The 21,400-nt window shown below is 40.0% G+C and overlaps 1 protein-coding gene across 4 annotated transcripts; it reads left to right on the top strand.

Annotated features, from left to right (window-relative positions):
• The first annotated feature begins 841 nt into the window (after nt 1-841).
• LOC127420272 (E3 ubiquitin-protein ligase Topors-like) lies at nt 842-20,094 on the top strand. Of its 4 annotated transcripts, none has more exons than XM_051662368.1 (5): nt 842-990; nt 9,913-10,893; nt 11,845-14,639; nt 17,595-17,666; nt 18,053-20,094. In XM_051662368.1, the coding sequence occupies exons 1-3, from the start codon at nt 937-939 to the stop codon at nt 13,654-13,656; spliced, it is 2,847 nt and encodes a 948-aa protein (XP_051518328.1). In that variant the 5' UTR covers nt 842-936; the 3' UTR covers nt 13,657-14,639; nt 17,595-17,666; nt 18,053-20,094. The 4 variants fall into 4 exon arrangements, with proteins under 4 accessions (XP_051518328.1, XP_051518325.1, XP_051518326.1 ...); XM_051662365.1 differs by lacking the exon at nt 842-990 and adding an exon at nt 4,032-4,207 and having other exon boundaries at nt 11,845-13,849; XM_051662366.1 differs by lacking the exons at nt 842-990; nt 17,595-17,666 and adding an exon at nt 4,032-4,207 and having other exon boundaries at nt 11,845-13,849.
• The last annotated feature ends 1,306 nt before the right edge of the window (nt 20,095-21,400 follow it).

The following is a 21,400-nucleotide window of genomic DNA, read 5'->3' as shown; positions in this document are numbered from 1 at the left end:
AAACAATTAGCATTATTTTTGCACGCATTGAATAAGCCAATAAGAATGCCGGTTAAAGTGTTTAATGCAACCCGAAATCGGACTAATGGGCAAAAATCTACCCTGATAGCACACATACCCAGCTAGTGAAAATGCAATTACAGATATAAAAAATTACAGCTTTTACTAGTTGAAATGAAATGTTTTGGTAATTACATGAGTCATTATAATGCCGTATTTTATATCAAGAATGATGTTTTTGCTAATGCACCAGTGGTAATTTCATTGCTGATATCACGAATCAGCATTTTAACTAGTGAAAATATTTTTTTTATATCCTATCCTGCACCTGATCAAAAAGGTGTCAGCAGGGCTTGCAATACTCATTATTATCTTAATAATCGCACACTGTTTTGCTAAATATCTCAATCCTTGCACTCTTGGTGGTGCAGCTTCCCAGTGTAGATGTGACCAAAACACATATAGAGGACTGATTATAAATCAGAAAGAGGGCAGAGAGGTTTTGTGTTTGTTAGTGTTTGAGGGGTGCAGCAGTGATCTGAAGCCTCTGGTCTCAAGAGCTCGCTAATGAAATGCGTGTGCACCGAATGAACACAAAAGAGCCATTCACTCAATCATTTCATTAACATCACACAGAGAGATGAAAGCGTTCTGAGATCACCTGCTGGAGATGTTCATCACAAACTACAGAACACTCCATGTTAGTTATGACCAGGATGAGTCGCACTCATCAAATCGATGAGTTATTATGAGTTCAACATTTACCTCTGCATAACCATAATCATAAAACACATAACCCATCCATTCCTTTAGTAAGAGATATGAGTTAAAATCCACACAGTAAAATATCAGCAGCTGTGGTATGGGATGTCATTTTGATGACTAAACATTCTGCATAACATCTCTGTCTGTGTTCCACAGAAGAAATAAAGTCATATGGGTTTGGAACGACATGAGGATGAGTCAATGATGTCAGAATTTACATTTTTGGTAAGTGTTACAGATCTCATGTGTGTAACAGTGTGTTTGTCATACATAAACACAACTCAACGCTGGTGGCCTGTTTCTGGTGCAGCTCGCCACCTAGTGACCGTACTTCTCACTTAGCTAGTATCATAAATGACACAACGGTGCAGTCAGGGTCAGATATTACCAAAATAATGAGTACTTTTAGCACTAACTAACTTTTTAAGATCTACTGACATATATATTCAATAGTCATCATGATAGTGTCTTATCTAAAGAACATATATTAAAAAAAAGTTACAAGATTTATTAGATGGTAACAATGGTACTGAATGACATATACAATAAACCATATGTGTATATTACTGTATTTGCATGGTACTCTAAAGTACTTGTCCAAAAACACATGGTAGTACCATGGTACTTTAAGTGATAAAAAGAAGACTAAGACTATCTTTAGAAGTCATAAAAGTCCGGTATGGTACTATCTATAGCTGTACAGATATAAATAACTACCAGTGGCTGACTGGCCATAGGGAGAACCGGGACTTTTCCCGGTGGGCTGACCACGAAACAGGGCCGAACGGGGCCGAACGGGGCCAAATAGGCAGTGATACGCTGAAACGGGCCGCCGCGTTATGTCGAACGGGCCACGACAGGCTGAAGAGGGTCGCAAAACGGCATCACGATATGCAGAAAAGGACAGCGACCCCCTGCTCAGCAACCGATTTCTCTTCCCAGTCTGTCCCTGATAACTACATTTATGTTTCATAATACATTTAAAGTTCACAAATGTTCTGTAAATAACTGTAGTTTTATGTGTCTCTATTGTAAACATGACAAACCACCTCAAATTCAGTCTCTTGCACAAACAGCACATGAACTGATACTCACGATGGAGAAAATTCTGTCCAGACCGCGTCGACTGACATACATCATTTTATATCTGTTTATGTCAAATTAATGCAGCTCGTTTGCACGTAAACACATGATCAGTCGACAAGACAACGACCAGTGTGTGACATACGCCTTGTCAGAACCCCTCTACCAAAAAGTCCAGTCTTCAATGTTAGCAAACCATTTGTATGGTGCCACAAATGGTGCTTTACTGTCGTAACACGGCAGTTGACGGCTGTGTCTAGAAGTTAACACCTCGGCAGCCTAAGACTCGCGAGAGTCTCATTCGCTGTTACTAAGGTTAGCTTAGGGTTAGATTTAGTGGTAGGATTAAGGTTAGGGTTAGGTTTAGGGGTAGGTGTAGGGTTTCTGTAGCACTCAGTGTGTGAACATTCAATGCGGATCTCGCCAGACTTTCGGTAACTGGGGGGGTTACCTTCTAGACACGACCCTAGTTAACCATTACGCTCTTTCCTAAAATAGATCCGCAGAGGTTGTTATATAGCTATAAAAGTATCTCTAGACTTGCGAATGAGCATTTTCATTTTTTCTCATAATTTTTTATATATTTTAAAGTGTATTGCGAAGGTAAATGTATTAGTTAATTTTCGTAAACCTTTTTTCGTTAACCTTATACGGTCAATAAAAAGTTCAAAATACGCTATGACATTCCATATTATTATTTTTATTAAATTATGGTTACCTCCTCAATTGTAGGCTTCCATTTATACGTATTATTTGTTATTAGTCTTTAACAAAAATTAAATGGTGTAACCATAAAAATGGGGTCCACTCGTACAAAAGGAAAATATCTGGCTTTCATTTTTATTTTAACCCTTGTGCGTCAATTTAAAAAAGTTACTCAGAGGTCCTTAGAGGACAAAAATGTCCGCGTCAAAATACTGCCGTAATAATATTATATATTAATGTTATTTTCCACTTTTAATTAGTTAATTTTTTTTAACCAACATCAGTTCTGATCATAACTACCAAATATTCATTCATTTTCAGGATTTTAACCCTTTAAATGCCAGTTTGTTTACATAATGCCACTGTTGTTTTTTACACACACACACATACACACACACATTTCTCAATACACACACATACAAAACACACTCTGACCTCCATACCAACACACACACATAATTTGCATCATTTATTCAATTGTCCTGCAGTGCTCTATAATACAGCAAACAGAGAATAGGGGAAAAGCTTGTATTTGCTCCACAGGCTAAATATGTGAAAAATGGCGCCATCTGGTGGAAAATATTATAAATGTAAATGTTGAAGCCAGGACTCCAGAATGAAAGTATAATATCATATAATTCATGATTTTATGCTTTAATGGCACTGGGATCAAATATTGCAGTTTTAATGGGTTTCAATGGGGACATTTTTGTCCTGAAGGTCCTGAGTGTAACTTTTTTGTGTACACAGTGTATTATAGATGTATTATAGGAACTGAGGTTGAAATATCAAAATTCCCCCCAAAATACACACCTTTGGTAACAATTATGCAGATGGCATTAACAGCCAAAATGATCGAAAAAACTAAAATGAAAAAGACAAAAATGTCCTGGAGTATACAAGGGTATACGAAAACCAAAAGTGCTGTCTCTTTCAATATTATAAACAATAAAATGTTTTGACTTGATATGAAAATTTTATTTAGGTTAGATGATATTGATATATATTTACCATTCGAAGGACAAAATAGACCATAAGACTTTGTTTGTATCTATTTGTTTTTCAAACTTTTGATTATTTTGTTTATAAGAGAGCAAATACAGCCTTTTTCTGAATATGGATTATTTGATGTTTGAATGGATATTTTGTCTGTATACCTGTATGTTTGTTCTTTTTTTAGCCATCTTTTTTTTTTTTTTAAAGAAAATATGAAGAAAATTAAATACACAAAAAGGCTATATTTATATATATTTATATTGCTATGACAATGTATCATTCCCATTCAAAATAAAGTGTCAGTACATGCCTTGGTGTGGGACGAGACAATACTGCCCTGCTCCCTTCAGAGTACCCACTTTCCCCCTTTGTAGTGAGTAGTAGGGGGCACACCGCACTGTGATGCTCACATCAGCTGCCGCTGGTGTAATCCCACTCCAATCCGTAAGAGGCGCGCATGCGCATGTCGTCTGCCGGAAGCGGCGCGCTGCTGTGTATGTTGTAACAGCAGTGCGAAACTGCACCACTTTCATCGGTATTTAATGTTTATTTTAAGTTTTTATCGGCATGAAAAAGACGCTGGTGTGTTATAGATGTGTTTATGAGCGTTTCTGCATGGTGTTTGGATGATTTACAGTGTTTTTGCGGCTCTGATCAGGTAAGATTGTGTGTTATAAAACACTCACTTTTCTGCGTTTTTAATTATCTTTCATTGATGTATCGATCTGTTATCGATACATAAATATTTATAACACCTTTTTTGACTCGTCAGGCCAGGAAAGACAGTTATCTGCCAGAATCATTGTGAAATAACCACAGCTGTTTATTTTCGAAATGTTACAGACTATTTGTTTATTTGATCGTATTAATTGATCATTGTTGTCGGTTTGTGGGCTAGTGTTAAGTGTGTAAATTTGAACATATATGTTGTGCATGACCTGGTGACGTCAATAATGTCTTCAGTCACTCTTCTTAAAAATTAAACACACTGAATGTCATATTAACCCTTACAAAACATACAACAATAATGGCATCAGATAATAGTAATAGTACTGTATTATTACTATATTCATATTCCATTTTTGCAAAAGAATTGACTTTTAACTCCAGAGTACTTCAAGAAAAGGTACTTCTTATTTTATCATCCTGCTTGTTGGTACTTTATAGTCCTAAAATAATAACAAAATATTCTCTGTCATAAATACTGTAAGCGGTGGCGTGCAAAAGTCGACTAGTAAAAATTAATAATTTAAATAATTTAATAATGACAAAATTATAGTAGCGAATAGCGACATATCAAGTTGTGTAAAATGTTAAATGATGTACCATGCTTTTAGTGATGTTTATATTTGTATATTGGTTTCGATAATACAATGTGATAGTATAAAGTAATACCCTTAAAGGAATATTACGGGTTCAGTACTACAAGTTCAGCTCAATCGATGCATATTGTTGATTAGGACAAAATATAATTTCGACTCGTCGCTCCTTTTAAAAAAAAGCACAAATCTGTTCCGGTGAGACACTTACAATGGAAGTCAATGGGGTCAATCCGTGAACGTTAAAATACTCACTAGGGCTGCAACTACCGATTATTTTGATAATCGATTAATCAAACGATTATTCGGCGATTATTGCAAAGATTAATCGTTAGCTCTTAAACGATTATTCAGCTTGTGCCCCGACTTAAAAGGTTGTATTAAACGTGCTTACTAAAAATAAAGAGGACAAAATCATCTTTTAAAAATACCTCTAAATGACATTCACTGAATTAAAGGGGAAAAAATACTTTTTATTAAGTAAAGAAATTCACTTCAAAAAATCCTCTTATCAAGTGTTTTTATCTTGTTTTCCATTTATAATTGTCTAAACATCCTTAAAACAAGTTGAGAAGCAACATATAAGATATTTAGACTTGCTTTAAGAGAATATATCTTAAATATAAGTGTATTTTGTATATAAGTGTATTTTTTCACTTATACTTCTGCGAGTGCAGTAAAGACAAAATATACTTATATTCAAGATCTATTCTCTAAAAGAAAGTCTAAATATCTTATATGCTGCTTCTCAGGTGAATGCATCTTTTTTAAAGGATTTTTAGATATTTTAAAATATTTGTATTTTTAATATTATAGTCAACATTCTCAGATCATATTTATTTATTCTGCAGTATAGCTGCTAAAGTAAATGTACGTTGTTTTAAAGGAGATTTAGATATTTATATTGGAAAACAAGCCAAAACAAAAACAAATCAAAAACGTATTTTGTTGCGGTGTATAATGGGGCGAAGACTACCCTCTCTCATCTTTCTGTTCACTTCAATCCATCTTTAACTCTCAAAAAAAAAAATTGCTGATTTTCTTCACGATAAGAAACACAGTGACACATATATTATGATTCAATAAGTCACGTCATCACGTTATAATCTAGCTGCATGAGGGATGAGCGTCCCGTGACAGAGTGTGCATCGGCCGGTGCAGTTTCAATCTCTCTCCCTTAGATCGGGACAGTCGCGTAACCCATAGAAGAGGTGCTGACCGCACAGAGAAATTACCGTTTCAGAGTTTGTAGTTATTTACATGATCTGTTTCTGTATTATTTGAACTTTATTAAAGCTATGATGCATTAAATATAACCATATTAAAGATGTAACGCATTAAATAGAACCGCATTAAAGATGTAACGCATTAAATACAACCGCATTAAAGATGTAACGCATTAAATATAACTGCATTAAAGATGTAACGCATTAAATAGAACCGCATTAAAGATGTAACGCATTAAATAGAACCGCATTAAAGATGTAACGCATTAAATATATCTGCATTAAAGATGTAACGCATTAAATATAACAGCATTAAAGATGTAACGCATTAAATACAACCGCATTAAAGATGTAACGCATTAAATAGAACCGCATTAAAGATGTAACGTATTAAATATATCCGCATTAAATAGAACCGCATTAAAGATGTAACGCATTAAATAGAACCGCATTAAAGACGTAACGCATTAAATAGAACCGCATTAAAGATGTAACGCATTAAATAGAACCGCATTAAAGATGTAACGTATTAAATATATCCGCATTAAAGATGTAACGTATTAAATATATCCGCATTAAAGATGTAACGCATTAAATAGAACCGCATTAAAGATGTAACGCATTAAATAGAACTGCATTAAAGATGTAACGCATTAAATATATCCACATTAAAGATGTAACGTATTAAATATATCCGCATTAAAGATGTAACGCATTAAATAGAACCGCATTAAAGATGTAACGCATTAAATAGAACCACATTAAAGATGTAACGTATTAAATAGAACCGCATTAAAGATGTAACGCATTAAATACAACCGCATTAAAGATGTAACGCATTAAATATAACTGCATTAAAGATGTAACGCATTAAATAGAACCGCATTAAAGATGTAACGCATTAAATAGAACCGCATTAAAGATGTAACGCATTAAATATATCTGCATTAAAGATGTAACGTATTAAATATAACCGCATTAAAGATGTAACGCATTAAATACAACCGCATTAAAGATGTAACGCATTAAATACAACCGCATTAAAGATGTAACGTATTAAATATATCCGCATTAAAGATGTAACGTATTAAATATATCCGCATTAAAGATGTAACGCATTAAATATATCTGCATTAAAGATGTAATGCCGGGGTGTTTCCTTTAAAGAGCTCCGGCTCCACTTATTCCACAATGAGAGTGCTTCTGTATTTACTTATTTAGTATTTTTGCATTATAATTCCCTCATACTTTGTGATGTACATCAGCTGAAGCTGTTTGGAAAGTTTAGAGTGCATCTGTGATCTGTGTAATTCTTCCTCTCTTCAGTCAGGAGTGAACTGCAGTGCTGCTCTCACACGTCATCATTAGAGTTTAATGTGATCTCATGTTACATTAAATGAGATCAAACGACTATTCCACAATGAAAAGTTTTGTTAACAATTTTTTTATTCAGCCCTATACGTAAACAATTTGTGTTAACTAAGGATGGGACGATATGGTTATCTCACGATTCGGTTCGATGATATGAGGTTCATGATTTGATATAATCTCGACTCGATATAATAACACTTAAATTTAGAAAATATTACAGAATTTTTTTCTTTTCTAAAAAAAATGTTTGAGCAAAATGCTCATTAAAATTTCTCATCAAAATAAAGTTCTTTAATATACAATATAAATGCTCAAAGTTTAAAAAATAAGAGTTTCTCCATAAGAAAAGATTAACAATAGTGAGCTACATTCAGGCTGATCAGGTGCAGAACAATAAAACTGAACAAAACATGTCCTAAAAAAAACTATGTGAAAGTGTATATTTATATATACTTAATCATTTGTCATCATTATTAGTATCAAAATTTAACTTAGTAAAAATAAAAAAATTCTACATTTAATTAATATAATATGATGTAACTGTATATGTAATAATGATACGAGCTATACATTTACAAGTAATTACATTAAGTTTACATTCATTTGAATAAGAAACGCTAAAAAGGTTACTGTCACTTTAAGAGTTCAACGAGCGGTCCGGTTCAGTGAACATCAAATGAGATTATGATCACATGGACAGAAAACAATGTTGCAAATCTTGACATATCGAGATATGCCACGATATTGTTCGTAGTTTTTTGGTTCGAGATATCGAAATTCGATATATTGTCGCATCCCTAGTGTTAACATGATTTTAGTGTGATAAAATCACTTGCTAACCTTTTCTGTGTAAAGTTATAGCCAGTTTTACAACTTCGTTGCCATGACGACGTAACGCCGTAAACCCTAAAAACGTTGATTTAAACAACTTTACAGCTCAAATAATACACAAGTTTTAACAGAAGAATTAATGTGTGCTTTTATAAAATTATAAGCTTCCATTGTAAGTGCTTCACTGTAACCTCCATTTTTGCATTTTTAAAGAAAAGGCTGGACGAGTCAATATTATTTTTGTGGTAACCAACGTTATGCCACAAATGCTGTCGATTGAGCTTAACTTGTATTGAACGCGGAATATTTCTTAAAGCTCAAACTCTGCATGCAGATAAAAGCCAAAGAATACTTTGCGCATCTGCGTTGCAGATCGCTCCATGCACAGTATGCGTGATGTTAATTTCATCATAATCCAGTCTGCGCGGCCTGACCTTCTTGACTCGCGGATGCGGTCATCGTCTGTGTGCTTCGGTGGTACAAGCGCCGGCCATTGACTCTACTAAAAGAGTATCACAAAGAAGATCTAGTGGGTATGCGTCAAACGCGTTTGTGTTCACTTGCGGTCAGAAGAGTATACTCACAAAGGCAACGCAGTCGACCAGGTGCGAGCCAATCCGGAACGCTCAAAGACAATGTATACCTGGGCCTTTAGTGTGGTAGATATTGTGGTGAATATATGGGCAAAAACAGCAGCATAAAAATAGGTGATAGTAAAAATATGCATTTAATAGTAGTGACTGCTCAGTTATGCATCCATGTTTCATATACTGACAGGTATAATTGCTTGAAATCTCATGGGGTACTTTAAGTAGCCTTAATAAATTAGGTAAGGAGTTTGGTGGACAAAACGGGTTGGGAAACCCTGCTCTATGATATCTTTGTCCTTAGAAATGGCTCATTTTAATGCAAGTCTATGTTTTTGTTTTTGGCCGTTTTATATCCACCTTGGGAAAATGAAAATTGTAGGCTAAAGCTCTAGCTATACTTCCATTTTGACGTGAACGCTTAGCGTCTGTGTACATTCGAACACAAGCCTGTCAAAGTATACTCCATATATCTGTGCATGCCTACGCAGGAGGTTGGTGCATGAGCGCTACGACTGCTATGAGACAATGGACTTCCCTTCAGGAGTTTAGACCCATAAAGGTGTCTTTATATGTCCTTCAGACTCGAGTATCATAGATGCAAGTATCTCCAGACCTCCTCACTCACGTGCTTTTGACTTCCACATCCACTGTTGTTGTTTTTACCTTCATCTCCTGATGTTTAGCGGCGATTACATCATCTTCTAGCACTTCTTCTTGACAGCATCGGCTCAAAATGTAAGTGTTGCCACCTTGTGGACCCACTAATTTGTGCAAATAACTCCATTCTGAAAAATCGGGCTGCGCTTGTTCAGTGCTCGCGCACTCTGCTGATGATGACGTTTGCGTCACATGTCCTGTCTGACCGAAGTATACTTTGGGCTTAAGTCTAACGCTTAGAACTGTAAAAGCACAGCCTCCCTCAACAACCCGTCGTAGAGTTTTGTTCAAATCACACACCCTAACTATAACCAGTAGTTAAAGTGACATTCGACTTTGATGCATAATGATGTGTTGTGTGTGTTGTAGATTATGGCGCCCTCTAAGATGAAGTTGCGTGTGAGGAAGAAAGAAAGTGGTGGCAGATCTTCTCAGCGTTTATTGGCTAATGCTTCTCCAGACTCCAAATGCCCCATCTGTCTCGACAGCTTCAAAAACATGGCATCGCTGGACCGCTGCCTGCACCGCTTCTGTTTCCGCTGCATCCACGAGTGGTCTAAGAACAAAGCGGAGTGTCCACTCTGCAAGCAGCCGTTTCACTCCATATTCCACTCTGTCAAAGGTGAAAACGATTTTAAGGAGTTTGTCCTGCGGCCAGCGGAGAATTTAGCTCCAAACGGCGCCGCAGCTGGACGTGTGCTCCGCCCACGAGTGCTCCGAGGTAGAGAGAGGCGGAGCCGTAGGTTGCAACAGCCAGCCCCCTCCTCTCCCCCTCCAGTAGATGATGACGTGATGTTTGGCGGTTTGACTGACGCAGCAGCATTTACGGACAACCAAGGCCTGGAGCAAATGGTGATGCGACTGAGAGCACGCCGACGGGGGCATGGCGAGAGCCGGAGACTGAGGCGTTTGCGAGACCAGGATGTGGTGGCGTTCCGGCGCGCACTTTACAGGACTGGCGTACGTGTGCGGAACACAAGAGACGTGGGAAGGCAGAGGGAAGTTTCGGCCGCGTACTTGCGGCAGAATCCCACGTGTTTGCACCGGCTGTTGCCGTGGCTGCAGCGTGAGCTGACGGTGTTGTACGGTTCGCACGGCTCACTGGTGAACATCGTGCAGCACATCATCATGTCACGTATCACGAACTACAACATGGAGGACTCGGCCATCCGGGACGAGCTCCGCCCCTTCCTGCTGGCACGCACTGACCACTTCCTGCATGAGTTGGTGAGTTTTGCCCGGTCGACCCTCAGCATGGAGGCGTATGACCAGCAGGCCATCTACGATTGCCCCGCCCCCAGTTACGAGGAGGGAAGCAGCTCCGACGACTCTGTTATCGCCATCTCTGAGGTGAGACACACAAAAAAGAAACATTTAAATGTGTAAAATATTAGTTAAAGATTTGTTAGATTTTGATTGCTTTAAAGTCAACATGAAAACAAAATTGACTTTCATGAAATAAATAGCATGTCCTTATGGTCCCTGATTCATCTGTGAATTTTATTCTAAAGAAAAATGTTTTTCTTTGTAATCTTTTTAAAATGTAAAAACTTTCTCCATGTCTGAAACAACCTTTTTTTTGTTGACGTCATCTAGGCTGGAAAATAATGGCTGTTCTAGAAATCTAAAATCACAACACCCTTGCCTTTAATGTAACAAAGTTGAGATGCTGTAAAATGTGAACTTGATTATCAACCTATATGTACAAGCAGGTATAGCTGCAGGCTGGAGACCTCCAAATGAAGGCGGAATCTCCAAAAGAGGGCGGGGTTAACCCAAAAGTGGGTGGGGTTTCTCCAAAAGCGGGTTGTGCAAACTCCCTAAGGGGGTGTCACTACCACTCATGGTTAAGGTTAGGAAAAGGGTTAGGTTAGAGGCTCCCTATGTCTTTGCCGGTGGGTTGGAGCTCCCGACCCTTTTGGAAGCTCTGCCTGCAGCTACACTCTTCTCTCCACATCCCATCGAAAACCCTCCTCAAAAGTGGGTGCAGGCGGTGTTTCAGGAGGGAAGTAGTCCTTTACAATTTACTGCAATTTCACATTCAGATCTCACTCCATTCTGGTGTGACAGACCCATTTTTCACCATCCAATCAATTCCCAATGGATAAAAATCAAGTCATTACATTTTTTTAACATGTTGAATATCCTATTTCACTCAGTTTTAAATCACATTAAGTAAAATTGGTTTTGAATATCATTTTATGTTGACTTCAATGCAGTATTCTTCTGGTTCAGTTTATACTAGACTACGATGTGCTGTCTCCTTTATTTTGAGCTCAAATTGTGTCTTTCCTTTTCTAGGATGATGATGATGACAATAATGACAGTGAGGACAATGTCATAGAGAATCCCTCAATTGTCCAGGAACACCTTCTGTCCATTCCCACAGCAAGCGGCACGGAAAGTTTGCTGAGCCAGTCTGCGTGGGATGACGAAACGCCTGGTCCCTCCTACTCAACCCTCCTCCCCTCGTCCAGCCTATCACAGGATGAAGGGGTGGAGCCAGGCTCAAGCACAGCCCTAGTCCTAAATGCCATGAAAATGACTGACCCTGCCGCGAGTGCCAGCGTGTCAGCCAGACCAGGTGAAGATGACGAGGAAGAGTGCCTGATTGTGGGATATGTGAAGCCCATGGCCGAGCGGACACCTGAGCTTGTTCAGCTCTCATCTGATTCTTCTGAAGAGGAGCAAGAGGCGGCTGCCACAGATGCGATGGCAACAGTAACAAAATCAGAGACATCCCAGGTGCAGGCCCCGTCACAGTCCCATGGGAACCCGCTTGGCCCTGGCTCCTCTCCAGGCCCCGCTCGCTCATGCAGTCCCCAGCATATACACTCAGACTCGCATAACAGGGAAAGAGCGACGCAGAGTCACTCCCCTTCCTCCCGTGGGCATCATACGCATCGTCACCAGCATCGATCCAGGGAGGGTTCACGGTCACATTCACAGCGAAATCAAGATCGTTCTGGGTTCAGCTGTCACAGGAGGCGCAGAGACCACTCGCATCGGCGGTCAGACAGCAAGAAGAGTGATGAGAGTTTGGAACGGTCACAGCACGCAAGCAATCCAGGGCACTCGCCAAGTCAAACGCTTTTGCACCAGAGTTGGTCAGGCCAGAGTCCAACGATGTCCATTTGGAATGGAAACGAATGCTCGCCCATCAGAAACAACACGAGCAGCGACAGGAGCCAAGAGTGCTCACAACATGTGAAAGACAGATGCTCGCAATCTCCTTCGGACTGGGAGAAAGAGCGAGGGAGGACTAGAACAAGGAAAAGGATCAGTAAGTCTCCTGACTTGGACTCCTTTCTTGATATCCACCATCACCGCTATCGCTCTCGCAAGTCGCATCGTTGCCATAAACGCCGCAGACGGTCCATCAGCAGCAGCAGTAGTGATGACTTGCACTTAGAAAGATCCTGCCTGGACAAACCCAGCGGCAAACGCAAGTACAAAACCCGCCACTTAGAGCGAGCTGCCCAGCGGCAGCACAAGGAGGGAACAACATCCAAGGTAAAACGGCCAGGACACAGAGAACGACGGCACAGCCGGGAATGCCCACAAAGTCGGAGCCCTAGTGTGGAGATTATCTATGAACGAAGGGTGCCTGACATGCATTGGCACCAGCGAAGGAAGAAGAGGCACCGAAAAAGGCAGAGGGAACAGCGCTCACCTACGGTGATCACTATTGACAGCGACAGCGATCGTACCATTGACTGTCTGGACCGTGTCATGGACATTATAGACCAAACCGCATCAGGTGGTGATGACGAGCAGAGGGACAATACTGCTCAGCAAAATATTGGTGCAACTTTGCCCTCTACGAATACCCTTCTAGAGTCCTCAAGCCCTGTAAGCCACAGTGACTTGGTCTCTCCTGACCATATGCTAGTCCTGGATGACTGCGTGGTGGATGTAGTTGATCATAACAGTTCTGATGCTCTCAACTGCACCCAGAATACAGACACCAACAGTTTGGATGCAGATAACCTCTTGGAGTCTGTGCCAGACCCTTTCTCAGTGGTTTCAGTGGCGACGACCCCGCCATCGGACACAGGGTTGCTAGAATCTATTTTGCAAGATCTTAAAGAATTTCTACCGGGGTTAAACTAAGAGGCAGAGCCAAACAACTTGTGAGTCCTCTTGGAAGTACTCTTAGCCTACAAGAAAACACTGTTAGCCCTCAAAGGGACCAATCAAACATAAGAGGAGAAGCAGAGGGCTTGGAAAACAAGGGCACGGACAAGAGACGGAGGCCAACACTGCTTGCTAGAACTCAAACTCATGGTCTTGTTCCAGACACACTGTAATTATGCTTGTCTGAATGCTTAGCCAGAAACTTGTGTTGCTTTTTATAGACTCAAGGACTGCTTAAGAATTTTTTTTTTGTCATTTGCAATGTTATTATTGTTATTATTAATGTTGTATTTATAGTTTTCCTCTGCCTCGAACCTGGTGCTTACTCACTGTGCCACAGTCTGCTCTTAAACCAACAAAACCCCAACAATGGTCTTGTCTGGATGGTAACGCTCATGCTGCTAAACTCATGCAAGACTTACCCCAACTCCCATCCTAAAGGCCAAAGTATAATTTGGTTTTCCACATGCCAGGACGACTCGCGCACAATGCGCATGACGCAAATTTCTTTGTTACAGTATGTCGTTGACTGTGCTACAAGAGTGTCACAAAGCAGTCATAGTGCACTTTGTAAGCGCATGCTGAAAAACAAGGTATACCCTAGCCTTAAGGGGTCGTTTATACAGGATATGCTCCAAATACACGTCTGCTCTTAATAGTCCTGTGTAAACAGCCCTGCGAGAGTTTCAGCATCACAAGGTTTACCATCTAGACATTCCCCTGAACAACCCTTCTTAACCTTTTGGAGAATTGTGTCTTTGTTAAACTCAGGGAACAGGTGAAGTGCATCCATGCCTCTGTTACGCAGTATGCGTGTGTGCTTGCGTATGTGGTAATATGACGAAACCCTGGAGAAATTGTTCACTGGTCATGTCTACTGAACGCACAACAAGCCTTCTTTACAATTGCTGTCATGTCAGCAATCACTCAATAAATTCATGAAATAGATGTACATCCAGGTATCTGAAAATGATTTTATTTGTATTTTTACATGAACTGTAGAATTACACTCACTGAGCACTTTAGGAACACTATGGTCCTAATAAAGTGCCGGCGTGGTCTGCTGTTGTAGCTCATTCGCCTCAAGGTTCGACGTGTTGTGCATTCAGAGATGCTATTCTTCTCACTACAATTGTACAGAGTGGTTACCTGAGTTACTGTAGTCTTTCTGTCAGCTCGAACCAGTCTGGTAATTCTTTGTTGACCTCTCTCATCAACAAGGCATTTCCATCCACAGAAATGCCGCTCACTGGATGGTTTTTGTTTTTGGCACCATTCGGAGTAAATTCTAGAGACTGTTGTGTGTGAAAATCCCAGAAATACTCAAACCAGCCCAATCATGTCGCAGTCGAAATCACTAAGATCACATTTTTCCCCATTCTGATGGTTGATGTGAACATTAACTGAAGTTCCTGATCTGTATCTGCATGATTTTATGCATTGCATTGCTGAAACATGATTGGCTGATTAGATAATGGCATGAATAAGTAGGTGTACGGGTGTTCCTAATAAAGTGCTAAGTGAGTGTATTTCCTTTATCACAATGGTAAACATGATCAAGACCCATACGCCCATTGGGGTCTGGGTAGCTCAGCGAGTATTGACGCTGACTATCACACCTGGAGTCGCGAGTTCGAATCCAGGGTGTGCTGAGTGACTCCAGCCAGGTCTCCTAAGCAACCAAATTGGCCCGGTTGCTAGGGAGGGTAGAGTCACATGGAGTAACCTCCACATGCTGTGAGTCTCCGCAGTGTCATGCACAACGAGCCATGTGATAAGATGCACGGATTGACGGTCTCGGATGCGGAGGCAACTGAGACTTGTCCTCCGCCACCCGGATTGAGGTGAGTAACCGCTCCACCACAAGGACCCAGGAATTAGGCATTACAAATTGGGGAGAAAAGAGGATAAAAATTAAAACAAAGACCCATACGCCCTGTACTCACAGGTATGACGTGATCAAGCAACAAGAGATAAATCCTATTTTCAGTGGCGTTCACACTGACAGTGGGAAACCGTCATTCCCGTTAAAGGTGCGTTCACACCGACAGCGATTGCAGGAGGTCGTAAGTGTTCCTACTTGATTACAGTAACCAACTTCCATGCATTTCAACCCTGCTCAACTTTGTCGCATCACCAACGGTTTCTGGCGCTCAATGTAAATGGTTTCCATCCGTTTTGTTACTGCAAATCGCTGTCAGTGTGCACGTTCATTGTGAATTTATCTTTAAAGTATATTCCAGGTTCAATACAAGTTAAACTCAATCGACAGCATTTGTGGCATAATATTGATTCCCACAAAAATTTATTTTGACTCGCCCCTCGTTTTCTTTAAAAAAAAGCACAAATGTGTGTTCCAGTGAGACACTTACAATGGAAGTCAATGGGGTCAAACTGTAAACGTTAAAATACTCACTGTTTCAAAAGTATAGACACAAGACGTAAACAATATGTGTGTTAACATGATTTTACTGTGAGAAAATCACTTACTAAACACATCTGTGTAAAGTTAAATCCAGTTTTACCACTTCGTTGCCATGACGATATAACGCCGTTTTAAACAACTTTACATCTGAAATAATACACAAGTTTTAACAAGAATTAATGTAAATGATTTTATAAAATTATAAGATTCACATTTCTGCCTTGAAACCCTCCAAATATTGACCACATTCACTTCCATTGTGCCTCAATGTTACTTAGATTTGTTTTGTTTGTTTTTTTAAAGAAGAGGAGGGACGAGTCTAAATTAATTTTTGTTGTAATCAACATTGTCACAAATGCTGTTGATTGAACTTGTATTGAACCCAGAATATTCCTTTATGTAATGTTATTTTTACTTTTATCCTTTAAGCATTGTAAGAAGCTTTTAATTTTATTTAATCTACATGTTTATTTTTTTTTGTTTTTGTTTTTATGAGACTGCTGGCTGATATCAACGTACCTAATTTTAACTATAGTAATAATAACTGTTGTTATTTTGTGGCAGGAACTGTGGTTACCTAGGTAGTTTTCTGTAAGGGACATATTTACTGTTGTAAAGTTAGTTTTATGTTTGACATTCGTTTGATATTCGGAATATACTGTAACCCACATCATGAAGCCAAAACAACTGAGATGTACATAAATAGATGTCCTTAGTATACCACAAATCTTACATTTCAAAAAGGGTATTTGTTTCATACCAATTTTATTAGCTCTGAAGTTAGGACATCACACCAATAATTTATTTATTTTTTTTTTTTTTTATCCCCTTCTCTCCCAATTTGGAATGCCCAATTCCCACTCTTAGTAGGTTCTCGTGGTGGCACGTTTACTCACCTCAATCCGGTTGGCGGAGGACAAGTCTCAGTTGCCTCCGCTTCTGAGACCGTCAATCCGTGCATCTTATCACGTGACTCGTTGTGCATGACACCGCAGAGACTTACAGCATGTGGAGGCTCATGCTACTCTCCGCGATCCACACACAACTTACCACACGCCCCATTGAGAGCGAGAACCACTAATCACGACCACGAGGAGGTTACCCCATGTGACTCTACCCTCACTAGCAACCGGGCTAATTTGGTTGCTTAGGAGACCTGGCTAGAGTCACTCAGCATGCCCTGGATTCAAACTCGCGACTCCAGGTGTGTTAGTCAGCGCCAATACTCAATGAGATACCCAGGCACCCCTCATCACACCAATTTTAAAAGTCAAAAAACACGCTATGCGCTGTCGTAGACATGTAAATAATGTTGCATGTTATTCTTCATGATTTGTGAATTCAGATGACATCATCCTCCGCTCTGCAATCGGTCTTTCAATTTTACGACTCTTAAGTTTTAGAGAATAAATGGTAAAGAATTTAATATTAACTAAGACGAATTCATCTGAACAATTAAACAGCAGGGAACTTTTATTCTGTCTCACAGCATTGAGGAGGAACAGACGACGGTGCAGGTTGACCAATCAGAAGAAAGGGGTGTTTCAGGCCACACCCATAAGTACGAATCAAATATTCAAGCCAAATATTAGTGAAATCAAATAAAACGCACAGTGTCCCATGGCTATTTTTCCAATGTCCTATTTTTAACTTGAGCATTAAATTGAAATTATGAAAGGACAAGTCAATATTTGTTTTTTAATATTGGTTTTGTAAATGAATAATGAAATAAGATGTTTTTTGTTTTTCCGATTTCGAATTCCTAATTGAATATGAAATGAATGAATGATACATGGATACTTGCGCGACCTTCAGGACATTTTTGTCTTTTTTCGAGTCTCCATGCTAAATGTAAATATTTACCATGCTAAATGTAAACACTGCTACAGACACACTAAGCTCTACTTTAACAACCTGTCTAGACAATATCTGTCCTATCTCCTCTAGGTCAGCACGTGCTACACCACCCAGCTCCTGGCTGTCTGACGTCCTTCGTGAACATCGGACTGACCTCAGGGCAGCTGAGAGGAGATGGTGGAAATCTAAAGATCCAGCAGATCTAAGAAAGTATCAGTCTCTGCTTGCAACTTTTTCAGATAACGCTAAATTTGCAAAAACCTCCTATTACCAGAACAAGATCAACAGCACCACAGACACTCGCAGCTTGTTTAGAACATTTTTTACTAATAAGGTTACAACCATCAGCAATACATTCTCAGCACCACACCCTGTCAAACACCCGTCTCCTGTATGCAACTCTTCTGTCTCCATGTTCTCTCCTCTGACTGACACTGAGGTCTCTAAACTCCTCCTCTCCAACCACCCCACCACCTGTTCCCTTGACCCCATTCCTTCTCACCTTCTCCAGGCCATCTCTCCATCCATACTACCTGCACTCACACACATAATTAACACATCTCTACTTACAGGCACTTTTCCCACTACATTCAAGCAGGCTAGAGTAGCCCCGCTGCTGAAGAGACCCGCACTTAACCCTACACTAGTAGAACACTACAGACCAGTTTCTCTCATCCCATTCATGGCAAAAACACTTGAAAGGGCAGTTTTCAATCAAATCTCTGCCTATCTCTCACAGAACAAGCTGCTGGATGACAATCAGTCAGGCTTCAAAAGTGGACACTCCACCGAGACTGCCCTGCTGTCTGTCACTGAGTCGCTGAGACAGGCGAAAGCTGAATCCAGATCATCCGTCCTGATTCTGCTGGGTCTTTCTGCAGCCTTTGACACAGTCAACCATCAGATCTTACTCTCCACCCTCTCTTCGCTGGGCATCACAGGAACTGTGCTTGACTGGTTTAACTCCTATCTCTCAGGTAGATCCTTCAAGGTAGCCTGGAGAGGTGAGGTATCCAAGCCACATCAGCTACTTACTGGGGTACCTCAGGGCTCAGTGCTTGGGCCACTGCTCTTCTCTATATACACAACATCACTGGGACACATCATTGAGGCACATGGTTTCTCTTACCACTGCTACGCTGATGACATGTAACTCTACTTGTCTTTCCAGCCCAACGACACCACAGTGACTGCTCAAATTTCTGCCAGACATCTCGGCCTGGATGAAGGAGCACCACCTGCAACTCAACCCAACCAAGACTGAACTCCTTGTCTTTCCAGCCAACCCTGCTGTTGAACACAACAGCACCATGCAGCTGGGTGCAACTACAGTAACGCCTTCCAAATCAGTCAGAAATCTAGGGGTAACCATCGACAACAGACAAAATTTCACAGACCACATCTCAAAGACCGCACGATCATGTAGATTTACACTCTACAATATCAGGAAGATAAGACCCTTCCTCTCTGAACATGCCACACAACTGCTTGTCCAGTCACTTGTCATAACTAGACTGGACTACTGTAATGCTCTCATTACAGGCCTCCCTGCATGTGCAATTAGACCCCTGCAAATGATCCAGAATGCAGCAGCACGTCTGGTCTTTAATGAACCAAAGAGAGCTCATGTTACACCACTCCTTGTCTCTCTTCACTGGCTGCCAGTTGATGCACATATCAAATTCAAGGCTCTGATGCTGCATACAGAACGGTCACTGGGTCTGCTCCAGCATACCTAAAATTATTTCTGCAGATCTATGCGCCCACTAGAAGCCTGCGGTCGGCTAAGGAACGTCGCTTTGTTGTACCAACAAAAGAGGCACCAAAACACTTTCCAGGACTTTCAGCTTCATCGTACCACGTTGGTGGAACGACCTTCCCAACTCCATCTGTGAAGCTGACTCACTTTCTGTTTTCAAAAATCTTTTCCACGTGCACTTAACCAGTCATTAAAAAAAATAAAAATTTCCTGTTGCACTTTATTCTGTTTTGAATACTATTATGTTGCAAGTGAAACTTTGTAATACGGCACTTTTTCATACCACTGTCTCCTTAAGATGATTCGCTTATGTGTTCCTCTTTTGTAAGTCGCTTTGGATAAAAGCGTCTGCCAAATGAATAAATGTAAAATGTCTCCGCGGTATCATGCACAATGAGCCACGTGAAAAGACGGTCTTTGAAGCGGAGGCAACTGAGACTTGTCCTCCGCCACCCGAATTGTGGTGAGTGACCGCTCCACCACGAGGACCTACTAAGTAGTGGGAATTGGGCATTCCAAATTGGGGAAAAATGGGGATTAAAAAAAATTGGTGTGATATCCTAACTTCAAATGGTTCAATAGATTTATAGAGCTAATAAAATTGGTATGAAACAAATACCCTTTTTGAAATGTAAGATTTGTGGTATACTAAGGACATGTACATCTCAGTTGTTTTGGCTTCATGATGTGGGTATTTCGTATCCGGCAAGTTTGCATTTCGCACACTTGGCTTGATGTTATGGTATATAAATATAAATGGTATATAACTATAATATCCAGACATGAAACACTGCCCTCAGATCTGTCAGTTGGTGTGGCTGCAGAATTATGACTGAAAATGCTCCGGCGCTTTCATTGCTTAGCGTAATTAAGGGACCATCTGAAAATTCCACTCACTATTAAACACAGGCGGTGTCCAATCACTCATTCAGTTGACGTGCAAGTTAAACATAAAACATTAAAAGTACACTTTTACATTCCAAAGGTTGTAGTAAGTTCCCCGTGGATTGACTGATTTTTTTCATAATATAAGTGAATACTGTACATTCATATGCACAGCCATCACTCTGGTAATCTACTACAACCTGTGAATTTTATATTTTTATTTTGTTTGTTTTATTTTTTAAATAATGTTTTGTTATGATAGAACATGCAAGTCAGCAGTCAAATGAATGACTGTTTTAGTTGTGGGTGGAGTTTTCAGACGGTCCCTTACGCACTATAGGGGAATAGCCAACGAATATCGAACCTAAAACTAACTTTACCCCACATTTAAACGTAAGCCTGTCTTCACAATGTCTTATGAATGTATGGTTATTTTCGTCATCTCATTTAAAACCATGCCTTTTCAAACCGGAGCAACGTCAAAGACAGCAGGTTTATGTGTCTAATAAATCTACTTGATAAGAGAGATAGCTCAGCTGCAATAAACGTGGTGATTTTTAGAGAATAAATGGTAAAAAATGTAATTTTAACAGACCAATTCAACTAAACTTTTATTCCGTCTCAAAGCGTTGATGAAGACGACGGTGCAGCTTGACCAATCAGAAGAAAGGGGCGTTTCAGGCCACACCCATAAGTGCGAATCGAATATTCAAGCCATATATTAGTGAAATCAAATAATCAAAACACACGGTGTCCTATGGCTATTTTCCCAATTTCATATTTTTAACTTGAGC

The sequence above is a fragment of the Myxocyprinus asiaticus genome, chromosome 29, assembly GCF_019703515.2.
Source record: "Myxocyprinus asiaticus isolate MX2 ecotype Aquarium Trade chromosome 29, UBuf_Myxa_2, whole genome shotgun sequence".
NCBI lineage: Eukaryota > Metazoa > Chordata > Actinopteri > Cypriniformes > Catostomidae > Myxocyprinus > Myxocyprinus asiaticus.
The sequence above is the reverse complement of the archived record's forward strand: the minus strand, read 5'-3'. Positions and strand labels throughout refer to the sequence as shown.